The sequence below is a fragment of the Ictidomys tridecemlineatus genome, chromosome 8, assembly GCF_052094955.1.
Source record: "Ictidomys tridecemlineatus isolate mIctTri1 chromosome 8, mIctTri1.hap1, whole genome shotgun sequence".
Classification (NCBI taxonomy): Eukaryota; Metazoa; Chordata; class Mammalia; order Rodentia; family Sciuridae; genus Ictidomys; species Ictidomys tridecemlineatus.
Window position 1 is genome coordinate 51217892 of NC_135484.1, and position 15049 is coordinate 51232940.

The 15049-nt window shown below is 43.2% G+C and overlaps 1 protein-coding gene across 1 annotated transcript; it reads right to left on the reverse strand.

The window, feature by feature from the left end:
- Positions 1-10842: 10842 nt before the first annotated feature.
- Positions 10843-14233, reverse strand: LOC144366094 (spliceosome associated factor 3, U4/U6 recycling protein-like). Its single transcript, XM_078019454.1, is given in 2 exon segments — positions 10843-11510; positions 11512-14233. Coding segments are annotated over 2 exon segments (2745 nt in total). The 5' UTR covers positions 14128-14233; the 3' UTR covers positions 10843-11381.
- Between the last annotated feature and the right edge of the window lie 816 nt (positions 14234-15049).

The window sequence follows — 15049 nt, forward strand, 5'->3', positions numbered from 1 at the left end:
AGATGAAAGCTGTTCATGGTATGTTATTTGACTTGGAAAAAAAAAAATCTCCCAAAGGGTCAGAATTCTCTGCTCTTCAAACTAGTGATGTTTGTTCCTTAAAGAAATTCATTTTCATATCAAAGTTCCACTTTTTGACACTTTCTTCAGAAATTTTATGGCCTTGTAACTTATTTCAACTTAACCAGTAAATTTAGTCTAGAAGGAAGACCAGTTACATTACTTGAAACTGATGTCAAAACAAACAAAACCCCCCAAAAAACCAAACAGAAAAAAACCCATTATTTGTCTTTTCTTCTCAACAGATACACCTGTCCACATGGCCTTCATTGGGGAAAAATGATTACTTTAGAATTAAGTTGGAATGTGTCTTTTCCTTTGCTGAGGAAACCAGACATAAACACGGGCAATATTTGCTTTATTATATTTTCCAAACATAACACTTTTCAAAATTTCCCCTACCACCTCCTCCATCTTGCTTCTGAGTATGTTTAGTCTCCACAAACTGGAATGATCGACATCCTAAACATAGGATGTTTATTGGATGTATATAGGATGTAATTTGATTCAGAAAATCATAGAACTTGACCTGGAGGGAACATATGAACATTTTGCTGATACAGAAAGTAAGGTCCACAGAAATGAAGTGATTCCCCTGAGGTGACAGAACAAAGTAAAAAGCAACACCTGATCTAGGTATCTTGATCTCTTCTATTCTATGACGGCTACAGTGGCGCATACCTGTAATCCCAGTGACTTGGGAGGCTAAGGCAAGAAGATTGCAAGTTCAAAGCCATCCTCAGAAACTTAGTGAAGCCCTAAGCAACTTAGCAAGACCCTGTCTCAAAATAAGAAATAAAAAGAGCTATGGATGTATCTCAGTGGTTAGGTGCCCCTGGGTTCAATCCCTAGTGCCAAAAACAGAAAGAAAAAAAAAAGAAAAGAAAAGAAAAGAAAAAGAAAAAAAAGAATCTACTCTTCTTCCCAGTAAATTATACTGCTTCTCATTCAGCAAATATTGACAACTATGATATAAAAACCTTTGGTACAAGAGAGTTTGAATCCCAAGGCTGACACTTAAGATGTGTGTGATCTTGGGCAGGTCATTTAACCTTTGCATAGTGTCACTCTGAGTCTCAGTTTCTAGAGAGCCAAAATAAGTATAGTTCTTATCTTATAAACTTGAAATACAGATTAAAATTCTTAGATATATGTCAAAATCCTCACATTGAATAGGCACTAAACAAAATAATTTGAATACAGGATGGATTGGCAGAGCAGGAACATGCAACCCTCCTGTGGTATCCTTGGAGGAATGGTTCCAGGATCCCCAAGGATACCAAAATTTATTGGTGCTTAAATTTCTTAAATAAAATAGCATAGTATTTGCACACGGCCTACACATATTCTCTGATATACTTTAAGTCATTTCTGGATTACTTATAATACCTAGTAGTTTTAGTCAGGGGTTTTTTGCCACTGTGACTAAAGGATCCAACCAGAACAATTTTAGGGAAGGAAAGTTTACTTGAGGACTCGGGTTTCAGAGGTCTTAATCCAGAGAAGGCTGACTCCATTCCTCTGGGCTCAAGGTAAGGCAGTACATCAGGGTGGAAGAGTGTGGCGGAGGGAAGCAGCTCATATCATACTCAGAAGAGAGAGAGTCTTCACTCTCCAGATAGAAAATAGATACCCCAAAGCCATGCCCAATTCCCACCTCCTCCAGCCACACCCTACTACTTCAGTTACCACTGTTAATCCCTATCAGGGAGATGAATTCACTGATTGGGGTAACACTCTTATAACTCAATCATTTCTCCTCTGACCCTTCTTGCCTTGTCTCACATGTGAGCTTCTGGGAGACAACTCACATCTAAACAATAAGAGTAGCATAATAGAAGTACTATATAAATAGTTGTCGTACTGTATTGTTTAGGGCATAATGACAATAAAAGTCTGTACATGTTAAGTAGAGGTGAAAAAATTTTTCCCTAAGATTTTTCCATACATGGTTGACCAGATTTGCAGATGAAGAAACTACAAATAGGAAGGCCACTATATGTTGTTATCATTGAATGGTGACTGTGACAACAACCCCCATTGATCTTCCTGCATTTAGTCTTGTCCCCCTTCCCTGTCCCTCTTCTCCAAAGACACCTGTGGGGACTTTATGTTTGTTTTGTTTTTTTCTTGCCACTGAAGTTATCTTTGTCAATGTCAATGCAGCTTGCTGTCCCAATTTCATGATTCTTCTTTGGCTTCCAAAGTACCTCAGAATGAAGTCTGGATTTCTTAGTACAGTAGGTGGTCCTAGATGGGCAGGACTCCATCCATGTTGAGAACCCTTTCCTAGTTCAGTTTCCGCAGCTCTAAGCATACAAACATCACAAGCCCCCACATGTTCTCCTCCTTCAGTGCTGTTTGGTACATGACTTCTTCTATGGACCTTTCATTCTGCAAGATGGGTCTCTTGAATAGCAGAGCCTTTCCTTGTGCCCTCACAGACCTGGGCATGCCTTCCTTGTCTTGTGTTCTCCTTGAACAGAAACCCCTTGGCCTTCAAGTCTGTCTCTCTGAGGTAGGTTCCCTGAGAGCACGTGACCTTTCTTGTAGCTGTATCTTAGAGCCAGCATTTAGTGCCTGGCATTATAAAGGGCACACAGTGAAAACCTGAATCAACAAATAGCCACATGGCATGCTCGGTTGTATCCAAAGTCAGAAAAACAGATGAGCAGACAAGCAAGCAAATAAATAAATAATATAATTACTTCTCTCAATGACTTTATGTTCTTGAAGAGCAAGTAAGGTACAGAGAAACAGAATACAGCACTATGCCCATGCCATGAGAACTTTGAAGAGGACTCCACCTTGTGCTCCCCAGAGGCCAGAGAAGAGGGTTAACAAGAGATTGATTAATCTCCTCCCAAGCCCTACGTACATCTGAATCTGAAGTGTAATCAACTTTGTGTAATCAACCAACCCCGTTTCTCACAATTTAGGCCCTTCACAGCAGGACTAGCACACGATGCCTAGGATAATTCCTCTTTAAAATTTAAAAAAATGCCATTGAGCTCAAGCAGGAACATGACAATTAAAGGCAGGGAGATTCTTTATAGTCTTTGCTTTTGCTTGGACTTCCTATGCAGTGGAAATTAAAAACAATTTAAAAACGATTTGATTGAGTTTCAGTTTGATAAAAAGTCTCATAAAGTCTTTCTCAGGGCAAATATTTTGTCGAGTTTACAAATACTTGATGTAGTTTTCTAGGTTTAAAGAACAATTGGAAATTATTTCAAAGTCCAGGCACCTAGAAGACAAGTTTCACTCAAGGCTTTCTGAGCCATTGCAGGCAATATACAAGGGTACATACTGACCCTGGCTAAAGGAAAAAAAAAAGCTGCTTTCAACAAGATTGAATTTTAGATGAATGGAATCATTTGAAATGACTTAGACTTTGTTTTTCCTCATCACAAACCAGTTGGTTTCAAAATTGAAGTTTCTTTAACTATAAATCTGTAATGTCACTACATTATAAAACAATTTCGTTCAAGAGGATTTGATGTCAGTGTGCTATTTTCTTTAAAGAAAGGGAGACGTCAACTGAGAGACAGTCACATTTTATGAATGTTTCTTCTCCACTCTTCCACCCCCAAAGGATTGAGTAAAAGCAATAAAAATAAACCTATTTATTTTACCTTTCATTACCCAATAACTCTGAACTTTGTCTTTCCTGTTACTTTAAATAAAATATAATGCCCTAACAATTTATATGGTTGGGATGGTGCTTCTTGAGATTTCGACAAAGTAAACACCACTTGGTAGGGGGGGGACTGATGTGATAAAGGGTGGAGCAATGATTCTGATAGTGTTGCTGTATTGCACCTGTTTAGCTTTTGTTTAAAAGTAAAAGCAGTGTTCCTGCGCTGCACATAAGCCAGGGTAAACCAGGGAGTTGATGCGTGGGAGGGGACTTGAGAGTAAGGAACGCTTCAGAAACAAGTTTCCTCAGCACGGAACAGAACTCTCTTACCTGTGAACCAGGTAGCTCCAACAGAGACAGTGAGGGACTTTTCCAAAGGCGAGGTCCTCCTATGCCGGGCATGCCTGCTCCTGTTCCGGAGATTGCACGTCTTTTGATGTATCAGGATGGCTGACTGTTGTCTAGATCAGTTGGAGATGCAGCGCAGGCAGCGGGGGGTGTAGGTGTGTTCCACTACACTGAATGGAATAAAGCTAAAAATATTTTAGTGTTTAAATAAGAACGCCAGTTTCCTCGAGCTCTCATTTAACATCGGAGTTTCTGTTTTGCTTTTAAAGAAAAATGTTTTACAAGGGCAGCATGAAGCGGACAGAATCTGGAGCAAAGAAGGATTTTATGCTGTTGTCATTTTTCTCAGCATCTTTATTATTATAGTAACGTGTTTGATGGTAAGTTGGCTTCTTTGTATACTTTTTCCTTTGCTGAGTCCACTATTTAATGTTATTGGATGCACTGCCATTCAAATGAAGGTTGAAAAGACTGGGCAAAGAAGCAAGACTGTAATCCTGTTATTTGGGAATATTCGGTGACAAGCAGAGTGATTGCTAAAGGGAAGCCTGTGGAGGTGTGGATGCTGACCTGCTTAAGAACAGAGCTGTAATTGCACTGAAGTCTTTAGTAACTTGATCAACCCTGAGAATGAAGCTTTAGACCGTGATTTACTAAGGTCACTGAAACCCTCAAAGTCATTTAAGCCTCATGGGCATACTTTAGGCTTACTTTATTCCTTCTTTTATATCATCTTTATGGAACTCAGGAAAATTTTTAAAAGAAGAAATGTGTCTTTGGGGCAAGCTTAACTCCCCAAGGCAGAGTTATTTCCTTACTTTTAAAGGCTCTTGAAAGCATTCTATGAAATACCAGGCATGCAAAAGAGGTGATTATAGCCTCACAGGCTAGATCACCTCTACCAACTAATATTTTAGGTGAATACATAAGTATAAAAGTATGCACTGCAATAGTTCTGTAAGTTACAATGTGTTCACTTTAAAAGCATATTAATAATTTTTAAAACTAGAACTTCAAATAAACCTAATGCACTAAATTACACAGTGCTATTTGGTGTTGAATGAGTTAAGAGTTATCTTTCAAGTTCAAATTTTTTTTATTTCTTTGAAAATTTTGTGACATGATGTAATACTAGAAGTTTATAGATGGGCTTTAATATCTTTTTTCCTATGTGCTATTGTTTTTAATTTTGCATATTTTTCAAAAACGCTTCTTTTATACTTTTTAAATGTCCCCAAAATAGACATTATTCTGCTTATTCTATCTACAATTAACAGCATTAGCAAGTGTTTTCTGGATTTTGCTCATTCGTGCTTCCCCTGCTGAGAAAGGGTTTATGGTAGAAAGATTGGGGTTTAGTCCAGAAAGAGAGAGGCTGAGTGGATCTAAATTTGAAGGATATTAAATTGGGTAAAGATGGGTCTGTTTCCTAGAACTCGAAATCCTGAAGTAAACCACAGGGCTTGGAGGCACATGGCTACAATCTCAGCTACTAGAGAAGCTGAGGCAGAAAGATCACAATTCCCAAGTTCAAAGCCAGCTTCAGCAGTTAAGCAAGACCTTGCCTCAAAATAGGGGAAGGGAGATGTGCCCCTAGATTTCATCCCCAGTTAAAAAAAAAAAGAAAAACATCCTAAAACTTCCACTCAAAGGTATTTTTTAGAGATCAGGAATTAAGAAAGATTTCTAAAAGTTGCAACCCAATGAACAAAAGAATAAGCTAAGAATAACGTTAAAAATAGATCTTTATATCTTAAAGGTAGAGATTAAGAATAAAGAATTTTCATGAAAGAAAATGGAATGTTTTCCAGAAATTGTATCAGAGACCTCAAAGTATTTCTTACTGTTTAAAAAGGTTTGATTCCTCGTTATGGTTAACTGCATTTTAAAATATGGGATTCTTCTTTCCTTAACATAGGGAATATCAAATGTTGTTCTCTATCTTGTCACAATTTCGTTGTTTTTCTGTTTTACATGTGAAAAAGGATAGAAGGGGCAGGGGGTGAAGCTAAATGGTAGAGCACTTGCCTAGCATGTGCAAGACCAAGAAAGTAAGAAGGAAGGGAAGAAAGGAGGAGGGAGGGAGGGAGCGGAGGAATGGAGAATAGAAAGGAGTAGAAAGTGACAAAAATGGAGATTGACTGGGGGAGTAAATGGTTAAGATTCAGAAGAGTGAAGGAAATGATAGGAGAAAGTTGAGAAGCAGATTTATATGCAGATTTATATGCAGTCCTCTGTGGCATAGTTTTCCCAATCTACAAAAGAATATCTGTTCTACCTGACTTCAAAGGATACTGTAAAAGTAACAACCAACATAAATGCCCTGGTGCACTTGAGAAGGGGAAGGTAGTCTAGTATTTCTTTTGTTTTTGTTCTCTGATTCCATTTTAGAATCTATATGTACTAGGTCAGTTATGTTTTTAAAATAGGAAAACTGAGATTTTTTTTCTGAATTGATACAGTTGAAACTGCCATATGACATCTGAAGTATTTCCTTAACTGAATTAAATTTTAGTTTTTTACATCCTATTTATAAAACTATTAGTATATTTGTATTTATAAAATTTACAAACATGTACTGAAAAGTTGGCCACTAGCAATATCAAATTAATTTATACTAGTCTGACAAATGAATTCATTTCCCACAGTGAGCCCAGGGATTGGAGAAATAAATTCAGATGCTTCCTAAATAATATGCAGATAACCTAGAACCTGTTTGTTCACCCGTAATAAGCAGAACAGCAGGTCCATTTCAGACTGTTGTAAAGTTAAGCCAGACAGATGTCACCTGGCTAGCACAGCATGAGGCCATAGATAGCTCCTGTTCCCTATTTTCCCTCCTCTTTTACCCCATCCTTGTCCTCTCGGAATCCTCCACTTGTCACTCATAAGGAAACTGTAAACAGACTGGGTTCCAACTGCCCAGAAAACAAAAAAAAAATCCCCTTCCAACCCGAGAAAGTACATTTTCTTCAGTGGGGAGACAGGACTCATAAATCTCCAAGTTTCTGCACATTTCCCCTTTAGGCCACTGTATGACTAATGACCAATTTTATGGAAAAGAAATCAACAGGCAAATGAGTGTGTTCGCATTATTTCCCCATTTTTCTTTCTTGATTTTTCTCTTTGGGTACTAAAGGGCAGAGAGAAGCATCCCTGAACGTGCTATTAATATAAGATACATTTCAGATCTAGCAGTCATAACTTGGAATTGCCCGAGTTCCCAGCATAACTAGTCACATCCCTGCATTGGTTTTATATGGCCAAAGGACCTACCATAGCCACACCTTCACCCATCTGAGAACAGGGGCAACTCTTTTCCAGATATTTTCAAGCCACCAATGTAAAAATTAGAAATTTAGGTAAGTCTGCCTCAACATTATTAGAACAAATCAAGAAAGGAAGTTTGGGTGATTGCTATCAATTAGATTAGTGGGTAATTCATTCCATCAATCCATTCTGCCAGAGGATCACCACAGACCTATTGTTGGCCCTATGGGGAAAGAGGAGAACAAGACGATAAGGACCCTATTCTCTGAAGCCTTTGTCTTTAGAAACACAGACAATAATTAAGTTAATTATTTTCAAATAATCAAATAGTGAACACACTGTGTGACATCAACACACTGTGTGACAACATTCTGGGAAAGGCTAAGATCAGTGGTTGCCAGAGGTTGGGAGGCCAGAGATGGTTAGACAGTAGGTTTTAGAACAGTGAAACTCTTCTGTATTGTATAATGGTGAATGCATTACATTATGGATTCATCAAAACCTGTAGAAAGTTCCTGCACAAACAGTGAGCCCTAATCTACACTGTGGACTTTAGTTAAAATGTCAATAGGGTTCATCACCTGGGATGAATGCCCCACACAAATGCAATATGTCCGTCACAGAAGAAACTGTTTAGAGAGGACAGAGGGGGGGTATATGGTGTGATGTACTTTGCCCTCAATTTTTCTATAAAGACAAAAAATGATCTAAAACATGAAGTCTGTTCATTCGTTTTTTTAGAGATCAAGTTGTCATAACTTCCACAGAGAAGATAACATAATAGTGAATGACAGAGCAGACCAACCTGAGACCTTTAAGACATGAAAATGTGAGGAAAGGACTTTCTAGGTACAGAGGGTGGGATGGTGCTGAGGCAAAATAGACTTAGCCTGTCAGGCCTCAAGGGGAGGAAGGAAATGCTGTTTCCAGCAGAGTCTTAGGTGAGTGACTAAAGGATCACAGCATCTGCCAATAGGGTGTGGTTGAAGCAGAGGGTGGAATGAAGTGCAGAAGCTGGAGTGTCCTTCTGGAGGTCACTGCAAGAGAGAGGTGAGGGTGGCCCAGAGTAGGGGGCAGTAATGGAGATGGAGAGAAATGGAAGGCTGAGACCTAGATGAAGGTAGAACTGACGGGACTACAGAGCCCTGATTCTCAGGGAGAGGTAAACCCTAAGGCTGACTCCTAGGTTTGGAGGCTTGGCTGCCTGGATGGTGGTGCTCCTGTATGCAGGAGAGGAACACGTTGAGGGGTGGGCAGTAAAAAGAGGGAAACATCTTTTATGTGCATACAGACAGTTCTCGAAAAACAACAACAACAACAACAAAATGGGCAGTAAAAAGAGGGAAACATCTTTTATGTGCATACAGACAGTTCTCGAAAAACAACAACAACAAAACCAGAATGATTGACTTAAAATATTTTTCTTCAATTTTAATATGAAAGAGTCAATCTAAAAAGTAAACAGAGGAACCAACAGTACACAGAATGGAACTGATACTCAGAGAAGAATAGATACTACCTGATAGACAGATTGAAGATAAAGCTACATTCAGATGATGCAGTTTTCCACAGGTGACTTGACAGTTCACATTTGGGACAGGTGGAATGTGCTTCTCTGAAATAAGCTAATCATTATATGTGTACAAATGCTAAAGTCAATTTAAAAGACCAAAAAAAAAAACAAGGTAACAAATGCTAAAGTCAGTTTTTTACTTGGATCTGTAAGTATTTACACTTAGTGTGTGTGTGTGTGTGTGTGTGTATTTCTTTTTCTTTTTTTTGACAGTGAGGATTGAAAGTAGGGCCTCATACATGCTAGGCAACTGCTCTACCACTGAGCCATATCCTCAGCCCCACTTAGTCTGATTTTTATACTGAAGTACAGTGTGTTATACTTCTGTGATCCTCAAACATATATATATTCCAATTCTGTTTTCCATACATTTGTTGATTCCATGACCAAGAAAAAATAGAACTCAAAATTTTCCTTCTGGCATTAATTACATTCATGAAAGATCAAATACATGTCAAATAATTAAATAAGGCAAAAAAGAAAAGGATTAGGCTTAACTATCAGGTATAAATTGATGCTGTACTGCCACCTATTGTCTACCCAAAGAATTATTACATGCATTCCTGAGCTTCAAAGTTCGAAAGTTTGCACTTGATTATTTCCTAGGAAGCTTAAAACACCACTCTTCTGAATTAAGGCATTGGTTGCAAGGTTACGTATGCTTTTTTCTGGATACAAAAGAAGGAGGAAATTTAATTCACTAACAAACTGCACAGATAGCAAGCTTAGCATTTCTTTACCATCACTGTCGAGTGGTGACGTGACCATTACTGTGCAGCCTCCCTGCTGTTGACTTGAGACTCTGTATGAGATCATGGGCACATACCATCAGGTAAACCTAGACCTAAAAAGGGCCCTACTGATGCCTGGTACAGTCATCTTACTGTAGAGTTCCAGATACCATCCCTGAGTCACTAGTCACCTGGTGACTATTCCCAGGCTCAAAATGAGGCATCAAATGACACCCAGAAGATAGACCATGGGAATCTGACAAATTTCAAAACAACAAACTATTTCCTCTGGAAAGTCAAGGGTTTTGTGTTTAATAGAGTAGATTCTTCTTTCAGAAGGAACGCTATCTTCCAATTTGTATTTTTAAAAGATGAAACACACAATATTAACCCTAGGGATTTCAGAGGCTTGCTAGACTGGCCATTAGCTATGCTATCTTGGGTTAGTTACTTGACTTCTCTAAGATGAATTTCCTCATTTGGGGTTATAATTTCAGTAATACAAAATGTTTTGTCAAGTACTGGCATATAGTAAGTGCTCACTAAGTCTCAGCTATTTTTATTATGCATGTCTGAATGTCAGTTGATATTTCCTGAATAGCTTACAAGGTATCATGTGGATGGCACTTTGAACTAGCGTATTTTTCAGCCTCAAATATGAAATGATACAGAAATGAGAATATCTCAGTTGGAAGATGTCTTAGAAATAATCTAGAGACCAAACTTTCTTGTTTTGAGATGAGCTCATTGAGGCCCAGTGACAGTCATTGTCCAAGGCCATATGGCAGAGATAGGAGTAGAGAACTCACTTGACAAATTGCTGAGACTAATTTCAGATTCTCAGTAGATGAGTTTTATGTTCACAAAATCCCCGCTGGATGGAAAAATAAAAACAATTTTTCAGGCTCATTCACGTTTTAAAAATTCAAACATCCTCAACGTTTTAGCAATATAAAGAACACTGTTCTGTTGATAACAAGTGTTTAGTGTCAAAAAAATGGCAACAGAATGCCAAAAGTCTGCCATCTAGTGGTTGTACAAGAATATCAATCTCCTGGTCCTTGTGTTCTTCTACCAAGCAATGCTCCCTAGTGCAACCAGCCTCTACTCTCTGATCATATCCATTTTCCTGGGCATGTTGATTTTTATTTATTTATTTTTTCCTATAGAAAACACATGTCGCAAATATTTTGCTTTTAGGAAACATAAAACAGTCGACGTGTGGTTTACAAATACATAATAGAAAAAAACAACCCCTGTGAACAAAAGCCCACCAAGTGCTGGGTGTGGGGCCCCGGCCCCTGCCCCCGCCCCTTACTAAAATAGGCCGTTCTGGTGAGTCGCCAGCATCCGCCATTTCTCATCTTTTAAAAATTAAAAGTGACGGGCACGTGTGCTGTGCAGGATGGGGGAGAAATGTCTTACAAAAAGGGCCAGAGGTGGCCCGGAGCATTGGGACAAGTGGGTCTCAAGAGCCATGTTCCAGTGTCACTTCTGCTCCTCATTTTTCAGGACACAAAAGTCCGTAGGGACAGGCGCCCTGCCGGCCGTGCCCTGCTCCACTGCCCTCAATGTGAGGGAGCACTGGGCGCCTCTTCCCCTGGACACTGCCCCGTCTGAGCCCCGCGGAGTCCAGGGGCGCAGGAGTGTGCACAGCCCCTCCTTGGCCCAGGCGCTGCTGGGTGCTGGGTGCTGGGTGCTGGGTGGGCTGCCTGACCAGCGGGAAGTAAGGCATTTCCTGTCCTTCACAGCGTCGCTTTCACTTTCTCAGAAGCAACTTGGCAAAATCAGCGTTGGACATCTTGGGCGCCTCAGCGGCCTCAGAGGTGGGGACTGCTGGGCGCGGGGCAGGGCCGTTCTCGGCCTGACCGGCAGCAGCACCCGGGCGGGCGTTGCAGGGCACGCGGCAGCAGAGCGAGCTGGGTCCTTCCCTTCCCCCGCGCTCCATATATCTGCCGTGGCACCATGGGGCCACCTGGTGCTCTCCTGGCCTCTGGCTTCTCTGGAACTTTCCTCTGAGGGGGGTTACTGATGGCCACTTTAATGACATTCTCTTTGACTGTCATGCCGTCCATCTTCATCACAGCCTGCGAAGCCTGGGACTCATTTTCATACTCCACGTAGGCCAGACCCTTTGGTTTGCCAGCCCGGTTGGTGACCAGCCTGAGGTCCTTCACAGTGCCATGGGCCTTACAGATGTCCTCCAGTTCCTCTTTAGTGCAGGAGAAGGGCAGGCCGGAGATGAAGAGCTTGTGTTTCTCCAGGGCGGTGCTGTACCAGAACACCTTAAAATCGGGGTTCTTGCTCTTATCCACACAGGGGGACACGAACATCGGCCTCCCTTCCATGTTCTTCCGGTCCAGCTCCAGGGCCTTCAGGGCAGACTGCTCTTCTTTGAACTCCACATAGCAGTAGCCTCGAAAGTCCCCGCGGTTGCTGAACACGGGCCGGATCTCCACCACCTCCCCGCAGGCCTCGAAGAGAGGCCGGAGCTTGGCAGCGGGCTCCCCCATGCTGTAGGGCAGGTTGCTGACGAAGACGGTGACGCTGTCCTTGCTGCTGTCGTGCAGCACCTTGGGCACCTCCCGCCTCAGGGCAGCGGCCTTCTCCTTCTGCTTGGAGGGGGGACCGACGTCCACAGGGGCAGGCTTCTCGGGGACCCCCTTCTCCTGGCCCGCGTCTGGCTCTGGCCCGGCCGGGGCCACGCTGTTCTCCACCCTCCTTCGCTTGGAAGGCTGCTCTTCGCCGTCCTCGCCCCACTCCTTGCCCTCCTCGGCCTTGCGCTTGTCCCCGCCACCGCCCGGCTGCTGCTTCTTTCTCAAGGCTTTCTTCTCCGCTCGCACCCTCTTGCGCTGCTCTGCCTTCTGCTCTTCCTGCTGCGCCAGAGCCGCCTCCTTCTCTGCAGCCTTCACCCTCTGCTCGGTCACGCGCGCCAACCGGGTCTCAGTTTTCTGAACAGCTATGTCCCAGTCTTCTAAAGTACCTTCCATCCTCTCCATGGTGAGCAGCACCTCACACACGTGCTCGGGGTAGTCGCTGGTGCACTGCACGGCCCGGTGCAGAGCCTTGCGGCAATGCTGTGTGTCGCCGTGCGCCCTTTCCAGGTTGTAGTACTCCAGCCACATGTTGGCGTACTTGGCGTTTCCTTTGGTCATGATGCTGTCCCAGAGTTCCCGAGCTTTCTGCATGTTATTGCACAGTCGCGCCTCGATCCTAGCCCAGTTTTGCATGATCACGCAGCTCGGATCTCCACTCTCATTGAACCTCTCCTCGACCTCCTGCTGCAGGTGCTCCAGAGCGCGCGTGCACGCCGACCTCAGCTCCTCCAGCTCCTTGCTGGAGTCTTGCTTGAAGTCCACCCTCCTCCTCAGGTAATCCAGGTACGCCTGCCAGATCTCCACGTAATCGGTGGCCTGGATGAAGCCAGCATTCAAAGCCTTCTCAAAGGTCACAGAAATCACTCGATGCTCAACTCCATGCCTCTCCATGGCCAGGAGATAGCGGCTCCACAGGGCAACAGTCCAGGGGCAGTTCCTAACAGCACGGCTGTGTGCAGACAAAACCAGATCCTTCACTTTCAGCTGCCGATCTAGGTACTGACTGTAACGGATCCATAAGTCTGGGACGAGGCAGTTCTCGACAAGGGCCCGCTCAAAGATCAACTGAATACGAGCGGGGTCGCCCACCTTCATCTCGAAATCGATGTACGCTTGATATTCTGCCAACCTCGGTGCCTCTGCTTGTAGCAGAGCTTCTTCATAGAGCTTGTACTTCTCCAACTGCTGCAGCGCCTTGTTATAGCTCTGAACGACCGACTCTGGTATTGGGTCTTCTGACCATTCTTCATACTCGGCGAATGTGGCCTCCATATCGTAGAGGGGGATCGCCAGCTGTCGCCGGAAAAGACTGTGGACTTTCTCAAGCCGAGCAGCTTCCACAATGGCACTTTCAAACTCTCGGTAGGCCTCCCAGATGGCCAGTCCTTTGGTCATGTGCAAACCGACAGATGAGAGAGCCCTTTCAAATACAGAGCGAACCTTCTCAAGGCCACCTTTCTGACCGATCCCACCAACGGAGTACTGACCATACTCCAGCCAAATGTTAGGACAGATGTAGTCCTTCACGGCTTTCTCAAAGAGCTCATAGACGTGCTCGCGGTCCAGGCCGTCCAGGGCCATGCTGATCTCGTCATGCAGCCACTCCAACCAGAGTTCTTCAGTCAGGGGAAAGATCTCGCTCAACTTCTCGCGGGCCACCCTCACTTTGGTAAGTTCCCCCTCCAGGCGCAGCAGCCTGATGAGGTCCACGTGGCAGTTGTAGTCATACATGTTGATGGACAGCTGCTCCTCCAGCCGCTTGATCTCCAGCTGGTTCTTCTCCTCCTCCTCGTCGTACTCCCACTCGTAGTCCCCGGCGGAGCTGTCCGCCGAGGAAGCCATGGCGTACTCCTCATCCCCATCGCTCTCGCTCACACCTTCCTCCTGCTGCTCCCACCCTGGCCCCATGGTCTTGTACGTCGCAGCGGCTACAGCCCGCGAGAGCACTTTCCGCCTCGTCCTAGCTGCCTTAACTTCATCTTCCTCTCCCTCAGCCTTGGGCCCAGCCGGGGGCTCAGCCGAAGCTGCGGCCCACATGTTGATTTTTAAATGGTGACTTGAAGGCCTGGAAGCCATCTCTCATAGCACTGAGTGCATACATTTCCAAATTCCCCTAATATCTCACCAGTACAATGCAAATCATCTTTTCTCCAACCAAGGCTGGGGACCTTTGCCCTAGAACTCCTATTTGGTGAAATCTGGGCTTTGGGGTGCTTCAGAGTCTGTGAAACTTACCCAAACTATCTCAGGACTAGTAAGATGAAATTTTTGGTCTGGGATCACTCTACATGATTAACAAACTAAGGAACCTACCCAGCAGCAGGCTGGGCTCAACAAGGTGTTGCTTCCTTAGCACTAATCCCAGAGGAAGGAATGATCCTATTCTAGGCAACAGCAGAGAGAAGCAGAGGCCAAGGACCACACAACACAGGAACCATTGCCTGAGCCCCAGGAGAATTAAGGAATGCAGAGAGGTCTGAGGCTCGAGGAGGGGATCAGGTTTACCAAGAGTCTCGGGTTTCATGCATGATTTTACATGCTCTCATTTAGAGGAGCTGAAGATCATGGTTCGTTTTGAGCTTCTATTTGTAACATTCAAGTTGAACAAGTTCAGTTTACAGTTGTCAAAATACAAAAGAAAGATTTCAATTGATGGAATTTTCCTTTTAAGGTTCTTAAATTCCTATAATCTAATGGCAGAGAATAAAGAATGGCACTTTCCTTTTGACAGCATATATTCTCCCCCACAAAAGCCAAGTTCATATATAACAAACTAACAATGCAAGGGAGAGTGTTTTAAATTGCTATCCTTGCTGAGCTGGGCTTGGTG